The following is a 14,935-nucleotide window of genomic DNA, read 5'->3' as shown; positions in this document are numbered from 1 at the left end:
CGGCCAATTAAGACTGAAATGAGGAGAATGTCTTCATTAGAGAGTTGTGAATCTTAGGAATTCTAATTCAATGGGCTGTGGATGCTCAGTCGCCTAATATACTCAAGGCTGCGATAGGTAGATTTCTGGCACAAAGGGAATCAAGGCATATGTGGATAGGGCGGGCAAGTGGAGTTGATGTAGAATTTCAGGCATGATCGTAGTGAATGTTGGAACATGCTCAAAAGTCTGTATGCCCTATTCCTGCTCTTATGACTTACCTTCTTAAATTAATCTAACTCAAGGAGAATCAAACGCCTGGTCTGGACGAATTGCATCTGTGTATTATAAAGTCTCTACAGGCGAGATAGCTGAGGTACTATTATACCTATTTAATAATTATTTAGAGAAAGTTGTAGTGCTAGAGTACTGGTAGATAACTAATGTTATATCTACATTGAAGAAGGGAGGCAGAACATCTCCAGGAGACTATAGACCAGTCAACTTGACATCGCTTACAGGGAAGATAATGGAATCCCAAATAAGGGAGAAAATAGAATGTAGAAACCAAAAACATAATAACAGCCTGGATTTCAAAATGGAAATTCTTGCTTGACCAATCTCACTGAATTCTTTGAAAAGATAACAGCGAGAGTAGACGAGGTTAATGTAGTAGATGTAATTTATCTAGCTTGCCAAAAGGCCTTCGATAAGATACCACATATACAGATCAATGAATAAGGGCAGAGAATACGGAGTCAAGGGATAAGCATCAGAATGAACAGCAAGCTCCTGCAAGACAGAAAACAATGACTGCAGGTAACAGTTAGCTACACAGAGTGGCTGAACGTGGGGTCCTACAAGGATCAGTGCTGGGCTCACAGTTGTTCACAAATTAGATTTACGATTAACACTTTAAAATCATAACATAATTTATAAGTTTACACAAAACACCACACTTGGTGGGGCGGGTGAATATTAAATAACGTGGATGACTGCAATAACTTAAAAGAAGATATTAATAAACTTTCAGAATGGGCATATAATTGCCAAATGAATTTCAACATAGATAATTGTGAGTTATTACATTTTGTGAAGAAAAATATGGAGGTCACACAGTACTTGGGTAATTAGAATCAAAATGGGGTAGAGGAGGATGGGAATCTGGGAGAACAAATACACAAATCATTATAAGTGTGGTCGCTGGCTATTAATGCCATTACAAAGAAAAACAGTCACTGGGCATAATTCTACAGGGATAGAATTGAAAAGTTGACAAGTTATGCTAAACTTGTATAGAACATTATTTTATCACACTTGGAGTACTGTTTAGAATTCCAGTCACTATATTATAGAAAGGATATTGAGGCGTTTGAGAGGGTGCCAAAAAGGTTTACAAGGATGATACCAGAACTGCGAGGTTATACATATCAGGAAAGGATCAACAGGCCGGGTGGCATTTATCTTGTAAAGAAAAGGCTGAGGGGTGACCTAATAGAGCGCTTTAAATTTATGAAAGATTTTGAGAGATTAGATAGAGAGCGAATAATCCCACTTTTTGAAATAACAAAACTAGAGGTCATCATTATAAAGACATTTAATAGGGAATTCGGGAGCAATTTCTTTACACAGAGAACGGTGAGTACGTGAAACTCGCTACCACAGGCAGTAGTTGAGGCGAATAGTATAGATGCATTTAGAGGTAAGCTAGGTAAGCATATGAGGGAGAAGGAAATAAAGGATTATGCTACTAGAGCAATATGTGGAATGATGGGAGGAGGCTCGAATGGAGAACTAACCCCGGAATGGTGGAGATGGGCTGAATGGGCTGATTTTTTGCGTTATATTCTAAGCAATTCGATGTAATTCTGTGTAATAATCATCATAGGGAAATGTGACATTTTAACCAAATCTTTATTTTAGTAAGTATTCGAATCAGGTGCACAGTTGAATCATTTCTTAGTGATTATAGAAGGCAATATTGGAAGTGGATTGTATTGGGTGGCTAATGCGTTAGCGCCCATTTTACATCCTCGCCCAGGTAACAACAGCCATTCACTGCGTGGTAATGTTCTGCACCGAATCTATTGAATTTATGATTTAATTGTTTCACGAATCTTCACTGCAATGCAAAATATAATTTAGAAGTCGTTTCATAAATATGTAACTAATACTAAAAACCACTTTCTGTCTGTTCTAATTAAAGGTGTTCAACAGAAACACAAGGAAACACTCCGGGTACAAACTGAAACACTGAGAGTGAACACTATCCTAATAAAGGAGAAGGTTATGAATTTCCAGCTGGTTGATCGATACGCTGAGCTAACGGTCATTTCTACTGTTCGAGATCGGATACTTGTAGAACATGAACTGCTGGCAAGAGGCCGAGACCATGAAGAGTGGAGAAAGAAACATCTCCGGAGAGAGCTGGAGAAAATCCGAACTGATCAATTGTTCCACAGCAGTTTTTCCTGGATAGGCAGATTCATCAAGAAAATGAAGGCTATCTTCTGGCGATCCAATTCTGGGAGCTCAGCAGCAGTGAGCGGAGTCCCAGGGATTGGAAAAACAACAATGGTACAAAAGATTGTTTATGACTGGGCGACTGGGAAAATATACCCACACTTCCAATTTGTTTTCAGCTTTAAATTCCGGGACTTAAACGCTATTACCTGTAGAATAAACCTGAGGAATCTGATACTGGATCTGTATCCTTACTTTGGGAATAATCTGCGAGAGCTCTGGAAGAACCCAGAGGGATTGCTGTTTATATTCGATGGTTTGGATGAATTCAAGGAGAGCATCGATTTTTCTGACAATCGGAGAAATACAGAACCGCAGCACAGGTGCACAGATCCTGAAGACTGGTGTGAAGTTTCTGACATTGTGTACAGTTTAATACAGCACAAGCTGCTCCCAGGATGTTCAGTTTTACTGACCAGCCGCCCCACTGCATTACATTTATTAGAAAAGGCTCACATCAGTGTCTGGGCTGAAATCCTGGGATTTGTTGGTGAAGAAAGGAAGGAATACTTCAACAAGTTCTTTGAAGATCAGACGGTGTCAGCAGCTGTTTTCAAGCATGTGGAGGAAAACGAGATCCTGTACACCATGAGTTACAACCCTTCCTACTGCTGGATCCTCGGTCTGTCACTGGGACCATTCTTTAAACAACGAGACAGGAAGCAGCAGCGAGTTCCCAAGACCATCACCCAACTATATTCCTACTATATTCACAATATTCTGAAAAACCATGGCCGAGAGATTGAAAGCCCCCGAGATGTGTTACTGAAGATTGGTGAGATGGCATTCTCAGGAGTCTCAGAGAAGAAGATTGTGTTTAGAAATGGAGATTTGATCAAGTACAATCTACAACCTTCCCAGTTCCTGTCTGGGTTCATGATGGAACTTTTGGAGAGAGATGATTCTGCCCAGAGCGTGGTGTTCACATTCCCACACCTCACCATCCAAGAGTTTGTAGCCGCACTCGCACAATTCCTGACTCCAGATCCCGGGGACATCCTGAAACTCCTTAGAGAAGCCCACAGCAAGGAAGATGGGCGATTTGAGATATTTCTCCGTTTTGTTGCTGGTCTCTCCTCCACACAGGCAGCTCGACCCTTGGAGGAGTTTCTGGGTTCATTTCTTCATCAAACCACCTGCCGAGTGATTGACTGGGTGAAGGAAAATATCGAAGACCAGATTGCAAACACATCGAGTGAAACTGGTAAAAGGACCCTCCTGAACACATTCCACTATCTGTTTGAATCTCAGAATACAGCACTGGTTCAGACCACAGTGGGATCTGTGAAGACAATTAGATTTAGCGGATTGCTACTCACCCCGATTGACTGTGCAGTCCTGTCTCATGTCATTGGGCTCTGTGATACAATTAAAAAGCTCGATCTCGGATATTGTTACCTTCAGTGTGAAGGACTCCAACGGCTGGGACCCGTACTGCACAAATGCCGGGAGTTGAGGTAACTGTTTATTTGCCTCTAACTGTTGGGCGAATTGTAGAACAGTTAGGGATTGTTTTGTTGCTCCATAATGAACGGAAACAAACAGTTCAGTAAAACCAGAGAGAAGTAGATACAACACAAATATGATCAATTATATAAGAGGATCGGTCAATAATTCCCTAAGGACTGGAGAATCTAAAATGCATCCTTGTGAAAAAATAGGGATTTTACAACCTTTATCGGATCAGCAAATACAGGTCACTGAGAGTCTGATAATTTACTTACAGTAAATCAGATTTATTGCTATTTTTCACTACCTAAGATACCTCCATTGTAGAGGCTGCTAATTGCAGCAGTCCTTTAGTCAGAGCATCACACGCTCATCCCAAGTTGTAGGGGTCAGTGACAGTCACCGGAATGTCAACGTGTGTAGGAAAGGGGAGCAGAAACACCAAACATTGAGTAAGAAAGAGCAAAGCACAGCTTTCGGGCAGTGACCCGCCAGTGGGCGAGCGGAGCGTTCCCCGAAGGACGTCAGTATGTTATCTTAACTCATCAATGAAACCGCCCTTAACACTCGCCAAGTTATTCACCTTCTCTTCACCCAGCTGGCAGCACTCGCACCTTTGAGTCAGAGGGTCGTGGATTCTGGCCACACGCTTCGAATCCAGGCCAAAGCTTCAGTGACGTTTGGGAGCTAAATTCTGTTAAAAAGGTTCCAATCTAACAGGTTGTGGGGTATGAGTCCCGGAGTAAAGACACACACCGGCCAGCTTTGGGGCCTCGCAGACAGCGGGTGGCTCCTGGGGAAACCGGGGACAGTGAACCCGGGAATTCCCCATAATCCGCGCCCTATGTGTGAGGTCCCGCATCGGAAGGGAACTTACAAAAATTCCCCAGAAACTGTCGGGCCAGTGACACCTGAAATAAATGCAGAGCCAGTTTAATGGGAAATAAAGTGAGAGACTCCCCTCCCCTATAAACTAGGAGCACAACGACATTTAAAACTTGTAACGGGACAGAAAAAACTCTCCTTGTTACATAAAATCCTGGGGGACATTACAGCAGCAGTTAGCAATGTTTGACAATATAACTCACCCCGAGATATTATACAGATTAATATAATGCACAGTGTATAAAGTAAAGGGATTCATGTAATAGAATCATAGAGTCATAGAAAGTTACAGCACAGAAGGAGGCCATTTCAGCCCATCGTGTCCACGCCGGCCAAAAAATAGCTATCCAGCCTAATCCCAATTCCCAGCTCTTGCTCCGTTACCCTGCAGGTTAGAGCATGCAAAGTGCACAACCAAGTAGGTTATAAATGTGGTTAGGGTTCCTGCCTAGTGCAGCTTTTCAGGCAGTGAGTTCCAGACCCCCACATCTCTCTGGGTGAAGAAATTTCCCCTCACATCCCCTGTAAACCTTCCAAAAATTACTTAAAATCTGGGCCCCTTGGATTTTGACCTGCTAAGGGAAATAGGTCATTTCAATCCACTTTATCTATGCTATCATAATTTTGTACACCACAATAAGGTCTCCAGTCAGCCTCCTCTGTTCCAAGTAATACAGACGCAGCCTATCCAGTCTTTCCTCATAGCTAAGATGCTCCATTCCCGGCAACACCCTTGTAAATCTCCTCTGTACCCTCTAGTGCAATCACATCTTTCCTGTAATGTGGTGACCAGAACTGCACGCATTACTCTAGCTGAGGCTTAACTAGTGTCATATACAGTTGAAGCATAGCCCCCTGCTCTTGTATTCTATGCCACTACTAATAAAGACACGCATTCCATATGTCTCCTGAACCACCTTATCTACTTGGCCGGCTAACTTCAGGGAACTGTGGACATGCAATCCAAGGACCCTTTGTTCCTCTACAATACTCAGTGTCCTACCATTTAATGTGTATTCCCTGTCCTTGTTAGCCCTCCCTAAATGCATTAACTCACACTTCTCCGGATTGAATTCCATGTGACACTGTTCTGCCCACCTGACCAATGTATTTATATCTTCCTGCAGTCTACAGCTTCCATCTTCAGTATCAACCACACAGCCGATTTTAGTATCATCTGCAAACTTCTTAATCATACCCATTATATTCAAGTGAAGATCGTTGATATATACCACAAAAAGCCAGAGAGCCCGTACTGAGCCCTGCGGAACCCCACTGGAAACAGCCTTCCAATCACAAAAACACTCATCAACCATTACCCTCTGCTTTCTGTCTCCGAGCCAGTTTTGAATCCAAATTGACACTTTGTGCTATATCCCATGGGCCTTCAACTTCGTGACCAGTCTGCCATGTGGATCCTTAACAAAAACCTTGCCAAAATCCATATATTCTACATCAAACGCACTACCCTCATCTACCCTCCTTGTTACCTCCTCAAAAATTCACCCTGTATAATTTATTTCCGCGAAAATCGCCCCAATCCCATTAAATCCGTCAGTTAAAGAACAGCAGAAATGAGACTAGTTTCTCCAACTTGACGGGGCCGGTCACCGAGCTCAAGGAGGTTAATCATCAGGAAATGAAACCTGGCTGAGGGACATTTAAGGGCTTCACACAGACAGCACTTTATTTAAAAAATGCATTTACTGACCGTCCCTGATTATATGGGGAGTTGGACAGAGTGTTATTCATTGCCAGTGACAGAAAAATCTGGTTATAAACTTCCTGAAGTTTACTTTCTGTTTCCTGTAATATCCAAAAGAGAAAAAAACTTATAAATGAACCGGGGCTTGATTCAGTTTATTTCTCTCACTCTCTGTCGGTTTGTGTTTAGACTGAGTTTCAACACAATGGGAGATTCAGGAGTGAAACTATTGTCTACGGCTCTGAGTAATCCGGACTGTAAAATACAGGAACTATGGTAAGTACCAGGCTGTGTGAGATTTGTTATAACTGGGTGTCTGACACTGTACATTATTATTAGTATCTGTAATAGTGTTATTAATAAACTGTACATTTTTAGTAGTATATGTAATAGTTTTATGAATTTTAACTTGGGATCTGCCCTTGGGATCTCCCCTCTCTCATCTCTTTCTCTCCTGATCCTCAGGTTGGATAATAACAGTCTCATACATTCTTGTGCCGAGGATCTCGCGTCCGCTCTCTCTACAAACCGCTCACTGACGAAGCTGTACTTGGGTTATAATAAACTGGGAGATTCAGGAGTGAAACTTGTGTCTATGGCTCTCAGGAACCCGGACTGTAAAATACAGACACTGCGGTAAATAACAGACTGTGTGAGATTATGTTTATAATAATTGGATGCGTGACAATGTACATTATTATGAATATCCATAATAGTGTTATTAGGAAACAATGGGGAAGTACACTTGTCATGAATCTTATCATTCATGGAGAAATGACTCATGAAATAACACTGTGCGGCCAGATGGTGGCCCCGTCCAAGGAGTATAAATATCGGGCGTGGGCCCAGCTTGCTCAGGACGTTTTTGTAACCAGCAACTAGTGATGGAACTAGAATCTCACGGTTGTGAAACAGTTGATTAAAGTCTTGATTTATACCCAAACCAAGTGCTCAGTAGTCTTTTTACATCAACACTAATTCGATGTATTACTCTCTTTGACGCCCAGGCTGGATGATGTCGGTCTCACAGCTTCTTGTGCCGCGGACCTCGCCTCCATTATCAATACAACCTGCTCACTGACGGTTCTGTCCTTACGTTCTAATAAACTGGGCGATTCAGGAGTGAAACTACTGTCTGGGGCTCTGATGAACCCGGACTGTAAAATACAGGAACTGGAGTAAGTAGCAGACTATGTGAGATTGTGTTTATGATAACTGGATTTCTGACACTGTACATTATTATTACTATCAGTCATTGTGTTATTAATAAACTCTGGAGGTTTACTTTGATTCTTTTTATATCTCTCTCTCTGATCCCAGTCTGGATAATAATGGGTTTACAGATTCTTGTACCGAAGATCTCGTTTCCGCTCTCAGTACAATTCAGTCACTGGCGATTCTGTTCCTGGGATCAAACTCCTTCACAGACCGATCTGTCGCCACTCTCCGCCACCTCATACTGAACTGCGGGAGCCTGGAGAAGATCTGGTGAGTGTTTGTGTTCATGTTTCAGATGGTAGGTAAAATATAAATGGGATTCCATCACCTTTACGGGTAATATTTCCCTGTATTTATTATTAAATAATAACACCAGTCACCCTGCTATTTACACTGTTGTGGAAACTGGTTAATCCCTGTTTAATCTTTAATATGTTTCAGGCTGAGAGATAATCATTTCAGTTCCAATGGAAAGAAACAGCTGGAGTTGCTGCAGGGAACAAGACGTGGACTGAGTGTGGATGTGTGAACATTTCAATTGATGACAATCACTGGACTCATTATATGACCATTTCTGCCCGATATTCTGCCCCTCCTCTTTAAGCGGCCGCGCTCCAGGTTTAAATCCTATCAGCCCCTTTAAGGGTTTCCAGCTCGAGCTGAGCGGGCATCATCTCCCATTTTTAAGTCAGAGCCCCAGCCACAGGGACACGAGACTCAGCCGCCCAGCCCCACATTGCTGCTTCTGCAGGACATCCGAGGCTGAATGTTCCCCAATGGGGCACTGGGGAAATGTACAGACAGGAAGGGCCCAGAGTGGGGCTCAGTCTGGGCTGCAGTGGGACGCTGACGGTTGCAATCGGTATTCCTGGGTTTGGGGTAACATTACCCAGGGTCCGCGGTCATTATCAGTCCCCAGTGCCTTGCTGGGAAGTGAACCTGTGCGGGTTCACACCTGATCCGCTAAAGCCACTTTATCGCCCCGCTAAGAAAGTGGAAATGATCCCCTGGAGAGTGGGAATCGGAACTTCGAGGAAAAGGACAGGACGGGGGAATCGTTGGAACTGGGATCAGGCTGAATGAAGAGTAACCAATGGATCAGAGGGGCTGATGAGATGGGCAGCGGGAAGAGCAGAACAAATCAAGAGACTAAGTGTAGAAATTAAATACATATGAATTAATAAAATATGTATCAGATTTTGTGTAACTATATATCGATTGAGGAAACGGCAAAACAAAATAAAGGATACCTTTGCTGAAGGAAGACCTTGGTTTAAATGACAACGGGCATTGGTTAAAGGTCTTAAAGGCTATTTGTTCAAACTTAAATTATCAATGCAACAATGAACTTGAAAACTGAAAGTGAGAGGTCAAGGTAATACTGACGAAATCCAGATGCAAGATAATGTACCAGGTCTCGCCCGCATCCGGTGAAGTATCTGAAAGTTATGAACATTGCCCTTGCATTTCCCGCGGGTTTTCGTCCATTACTGCCAATGGGATGAATGTCTGGGCAATGTTGCCGCAATTTTCCCGCAGACCGCCCACTGTGAGTGTGCGACTCCGGCATTGGCATGGCATCCAGGAAATCCCAGCCCTAGTGTAGAAGGGGGGCCAGTTAGTAAGGAAGTGAGTGAGAGAGTAATCGAAATTCCTTTCAGAGAGACAGGGACAAAGGGAGAGAGAGGGCTATAGGGAGAGAGGTATCGATTATTTACCAATACCCTTTAGAACGTTCAAGAATCTGCTTCCACCACCCTTTCACGCAGTGCATTTCAGATCAGAACAACTCGCTGTGTAAAGTAATTATTCTCATTTGGGTACATACCCTCTGCCAGTGGAAACACATTTCCCTGTTTTACTCTAACAAAACTCCCCTTTTAACTTTTAACATTTCTGTTAAATATCCCTTTGACCAGCTGTGTTCTAAGGAGAACAATCTTCGTTTCTCCAATCTCTCCACATAACTGAAGTCCATCATCCGCTTTAACTTTACTCTGCAACTTCTCTCAGGCCCATTAAAATGTAACATTTAGTTTATATTGGATCATTATTTCTACCAACATAAATCACTTCACACGTCTTTGCATTAGATTTCATTTGCCATTTGTATGCCCATTTTTCAAGTCTGTCTATATCCTCTTGAACCGATTACTATCCTCCACAATGTTCAAACAATTTCGAGTATCATTTAATTCGCAAACCTTGAAATTATGTTTCAAGACCGAACCCTGTGGAACGGCTGCACACTTCCCTTTCGTCTCAAAAACAGCCATTCACCAGTGCCGTATGCTTGCTGTCCTTTAGCCAATTTCGTATCCATGAAGTCGCTGCTGCTTTAATCCAATGAGCTTCAATTTTGCTATCAAGTTTAAATTTTTATCAAACAATTCATGGAACTCCACATAGAAAACATCAACCCTACCACCCTCATCCACCCTCTCTGATACTTCATCAAGAAACTCAAGAAAGTTATTAGAACACGAATTTCCATCAACAAATCCTTGCTGGGTTTAATTTATTAGTGCCTTTTTTCCAAATGAAAATTAATTTTGGTATGGTTTTTTGTCCATAAATGTTGCCCGAACAGCGGCGTCGAATGAATCTTTTGTAGTCGTCGAGTTTAGCCCTCTCCATTTTTTGAAGAGTCGTGTCGCATTTGCAATCTCCCAGTGATTTGGCACCGCTCCCATATGTAAGGAGAATTGGAAGATTGTGTCCAGTATTTCCGCAATTTTCTCCTCACTTCCCTTAGCAACCAAAGATGCTTCCCATCCGGTCTGGGTGACGTTTCTACATTTTACAGCCCAACTTTTAAGTACCTCCTCTTTCATTTTTATCCTATCCAGTTTATTTACTATCTCCTCCTTTCCAGTTACATTGGCAGTATCCTGTCTTTACTGAGCACAGATGCAAAAGACACACTTAGTACCTCAGCCGTGCCCTCTGTTTCCACAAAACGATCCCTAATTGGGCCAGCTCAGACTTTGACTCTTTGTTTTAGTTAGTTATATGTTTATAAAATACTTTTGTGTTCCCTTTCAGGAACCAATCTGGTCTCTTTGCCTTTTATTTATTTTATCTTGTTCCCTCTGTGCTTCCTGTATTACATTTAGTTTTGCACTGATATATGAAACAGACTTGAATCATTAGCTTCCTTTTTCTGTTTCCTTGTTATGTCTGTATCTTTAGTCATCCAATGAGCTGTATTTATGGTTATCCTTCATTTCCCCCTCATGGAAATGTGTCTAGTCTATACCTGTACTATCACCTCTTTAAAGGCCTCTCATTGCTCATCGACTGCTTTATCTGCTATTTTTTATTCCAATCCGTTTGGGCCAAATTCTTTTAGAACCCTCCTCCATTTGTGTATGTTCACATTAGACTTTACCTTCTCCTTTTCCATAATTACACGAATCCTAATGATAATGTTTATCACTTTCCCAAATGATCTCACGCTTCACATGCCGCACTTCATTCTCAAGGACTAGATACAGCTCTGCTTCCTCTCTCAATTGGCAGGAAATATATTGATAAAGAAGTTTCTTTCGTACACATTTCCTTAATCCCTCCATTTCTTAGACCTTTACAGTGTTATTTTCTCAGTCTATATTAGCTCATTTAAATCCCTTTTTGGCACTGGTCTATAGCCCTTGCATCTCTTTGCAATGTGCCTGCAAATTTCTCCTCTAGTCCGTTCCCACTATTTTTTCGGCGATAGTATACTACCAAAAACGTGATAGCTCTTCTATTATTCCTTAATTCTAACCTAAAAGTTTCTGTCTTTGAAGCCTCAAGCACAATATCACTTTCAAGGGCTGTAACAGTATATTTGATCAAGACTGGCACCCCGTCCTTTTTCCTTCCCTATATTTCCTGAATACTGTGATCCAGGAATATTACGTCCCCAATCCTACAATTGTTTGAGCAACGTCTCCATTACTGCCACTATATCATAATCCCGTGTGAATATTTGTGTCTGCAGCTCACCAACATTATTCATCACGATCCATTCCTTTGTGCACATGCGCTAGAAACCCATATCAGTCTGCGTCACATTTTCCCCTCTGATCCATCATATTTCTGAGCTAATCTCTGCTTGAATACTCTTCATCTTTCCTAGTCCTCCGAAGCTTGCATATCCTCTCTATTGTTTCACACTGGTGCCCCTCCCACTGCCAAAATAGTTCAAATACTCCTCCACCAGCACTAGGTAACCTTCCTGCCAGGGCATTTGTCCAAACCCTCATGTGGTGCAGCCTATCCATCTTGCACAAGTCCCCCTGAACCCAAAACCGCTCTCAACGCCCCAGGAATCTGAAGCCCTCCCTCCTGTACAATTTCTTCAGCTAAGTCGTAATCTGCCTTATTTTACTGCTCCTATACTCACAAGCACGTGGCACTGACAGTAATTTAGAGATTACTGCCTTTGACGTACTGCTCTTTAACATTCTTTCTAGCTCCAGAAGCTCTCTCCCATGGACCTGAACAGCTTTCCTACCTCTGGCATTGGTTCCAACATGGACCGTGACATCTGGCTGTTCCTCTCCCCCCGCAAAATGTTCTGCCTTTGTAACATTATGTCTTCACACTGGCACCAGCGAGGCAACACACCTTGCGATACTCATATTGCCGGATGCTGAAACACCTTTTTAACCCACTGTCTGTCTAATCCCCTATGACAATTGCATTTCTGTACTTTGCTTTAGCTCTCTGTACAGTCATTTATTCCATGTTACAGTGGATGTACCCTGGACTGCACTCACCCTCACTGGGAGTTAAAACAGAAAACAGGGTTAACAGTGACACACTCCTGGAGAATTACTGCAATGCCTGCCACTTCCAATCCTGCCAGACGTTCACCCACCAACTGTCCTCCTGAACTGTCTCTGGCTGTGCGGTGACCACCTCCTGAAGCATGTGATCAGGTAATACTCAGCTTCCCGTATGCCCTACGGCAACTCCAGCCAGAGCTTGGGATCGAGCAGCTGGAGGCACTTCTTGCACACGTGGTTATCCAGGACACAGCAAACATCCTGGAGATCCCACATGGCACAAGTCTTGCATGTTAAAGCTCTCAGCTAACGATTACTTTACATAAAAGTCTGTGCGATATATATAGATTCCTATCCCCTGACCTCTTATTTGTTTTTTTATACAATATGTGCACCACATTTCTATTTAATGCAATTTGGATATCTTTATTGTTGATCTTCTCTACTTAGTTCATTTAGATTTTATCTCCTTAGATCTAATTAATTACACTGATTATGTATTTATATATTTGCTATAGTCCCATGGTTTTAATTAATTTGCACCTCCTTCTCTCGCTGCACCAAATTCACACTCTCACCAAATTTCAATTATAAAATGGTCCCTTGTTTGCAAATCACTGCGTCAAGGAGATTCATCCAGCTCTGTCCTTAACAAGCATTGCCCAAGTTCTGCTTTTGCAGATATCCCTCTAATATATGCCTCTTAGAAAACCACCAGTTACAACTGGTCAGTGAAATACCAGCAACAGTAATTAACATCTAGTCAGGGATCCACTTGCAGCTGATTCACTGTTAACTGTCACTGACATGTCGTTTTTTAGATATGGAAAAATAAGTTAAATTTCAGTTTAGTCACTTTTTCCTGGTTCTTCACAATCTGATAAACTTGAATACTCTCTCAAAAAGTACTTAATCCAAACATTAGATTATTTAATAGGCCTCTATCAGGTCACGTGTAAGTTTACCTTGCTCTAATGTCAATAGACCAAGGTCCCTCAGCCTCTGAGGTTCTTTAAAGTAGCGATCATTTTTGAAGCTCTCCTCTGGCCCATTTCGATGGCCATTATATCACTACTATGTGGGGAGACCAATACTGGGCACAGCACTCTCGATGTGGTCTGACCAGCGACCTTTATAATGGTGTTCTTCAATTTGTGCTAAATCGCTCTATTAATACAATACAATAACTTGTTAGCTTTAGTTGTGCTTTCTCTACATTGGTCATGAAAATTGAATGATGCATGCAAAATAAATGAAGATCCCTTTCTCTGACGACCTCTTTCAGCATTGTTCCTTAAAAGTGATACATGCATTCTGTGATGGCCCTGCCCACATGCAGCGCAGTATACTTACCGAAATTAAATGGCATTCGGCACTGTGTGGCTCACTCCCCTAGCACATCTAAATAGATTTGCGTTTGACTGCACTTCTCTACCGTCATAACGCTTGCAAATATGTTGAGTATTCAATATTCCTACTGCTAGACTGGGAGTTACATTGGTGAGCACCTCACCACTAACCGTGGGAAACTGCTGCCATCCTTTGCCCTTTCTCTCCCATATCTCCTCGCTTCCATTGTTGACGTTCCCCTGGCTCTATTAGTTGGCACTTTATAGACCTAACCATAAGTTAACTGCAAGTAAACTGCTGTGTTACACAGCCATTACCCACCCCCCAGCCCTACGCCTGCTCTCTGTTTATCTCATTGAGCTGCTAATCTCTTCCCAAATTTGTGTTCTGAATTTCTGGACTGGAACTACACTGGATTAGACCATCAGACTCATCCAGGGCAGCCTTGATGAAGAGTGCATTAGGAACGGGTTCCTTGAGCAGTATGTTATTGAATCAACCAGGGGGGCAGGCAATTTTAGATCTGGTCCTGTGTAATGAGACAGGATTAATATAAAATATCCTAGTAAAGAATCCCCTTGGAATGAGTGATCATAACATGGTTGAATTCCAAATTCAGTTGGAGGGTGAGAGAGTTGGATGTCAAATCAACGTACTAAGCTTAAATAATGGAGACTATGAAGGTATGAGAGCAGAGTTGACTAAAGTGGACTGGGAAAACAGATTAATGTGTAAGATGGTACATGAGCAGTGGTGTACATTCAAGTAGATATTTCACAACTTTCAAGCAAAATATATTCCACTGAGGAAATAGGGGTGCAAAAGAAAAGACAGCCATCTGCGGCTAAGTAAAGTAATAAGGAATAGTATCCGACTGAAAACAAGGGCATATAAAGTAGCCAAATCTAGCGGGAAGATGGAAGATTGGGAAGCATTTCAAAGCCAGCAAAGAATAACTAAAAGATTAATTAAGAGAGGGAAGATAGATTATGAAAGTAAATTGGCAAAAAATATAAAACAGATAGCAAGAGTTTCTACAGTTATGTAAAAA

The 14,935-nt window shown here is 42.1% G+C and overlaps 2 protein-coding genes across 2 annotated transcripts; both read left to right on the top strand.

Annotated features, from left to right (window-relative positions):
• Window positions 1-788: 788 nt before the first annotated feature.
• On the top strand, window positions 789-4,125 carry LOC147087128 (NACHT, LRR and PYD domains-containing protein 3-like). Its single transcript, XM_085978057.1, has 2 exons — window positions 789-798; window positions 2,186-4,125. Exons 1-2 carry the CDS (start codon window positions 789-791, stop codon window positions 3,961-3,963), a joined length of 1,788 nt encoding a protein of 595 aa, XP_085834183.1. The 3' UTR covers window positions 3,964-4,125.
• Window positions 4,126-6,830: 2,705 nt separating this feature from the next.
• On the top strand, window positions 6,831-7,943 carry LOC147087127 (NACHT, LRR and PYD domains-containing protein 3-like; the record flags this gene model as incomplete). Its single annotated transcript, XM_085978056.1, has 3 exons — window positions 6,831-7,177; window positions 7,549-7,719; window positions 7,862-7,943. Coding segments are annotated over exons 1-3 (492 nt in total), but the record flags the coding sequence as incomplete, so codon positions are not given.
• Between the last annotated feature and the right edge of the window lie 6,992 nt (window positions 7,944-14,935).

The sequence above is a fragment of the Somniosus microcephalus genome, unplaced genomic scaffold (assembly GCF_052327205.1).
Source record: "Somniosus microcephalus isolate GS21.2 unplaced genomic scaffold, FLI_Smic_1.0 unresolved_chr6, whole genome shotgun sequence".
Taxonomy (NCBI): Eukaryota; Metazoa; Chordata; class Chondrichthyes; order Squaliformes; family Somniosidae; genus Somniosus; species Somniosus microcephalus.
The sequence above is the reverse complement of the archived record's forward strand: the minus strand, read 5'-3'. Positions and strand labels throughout refer to the sequence as shown.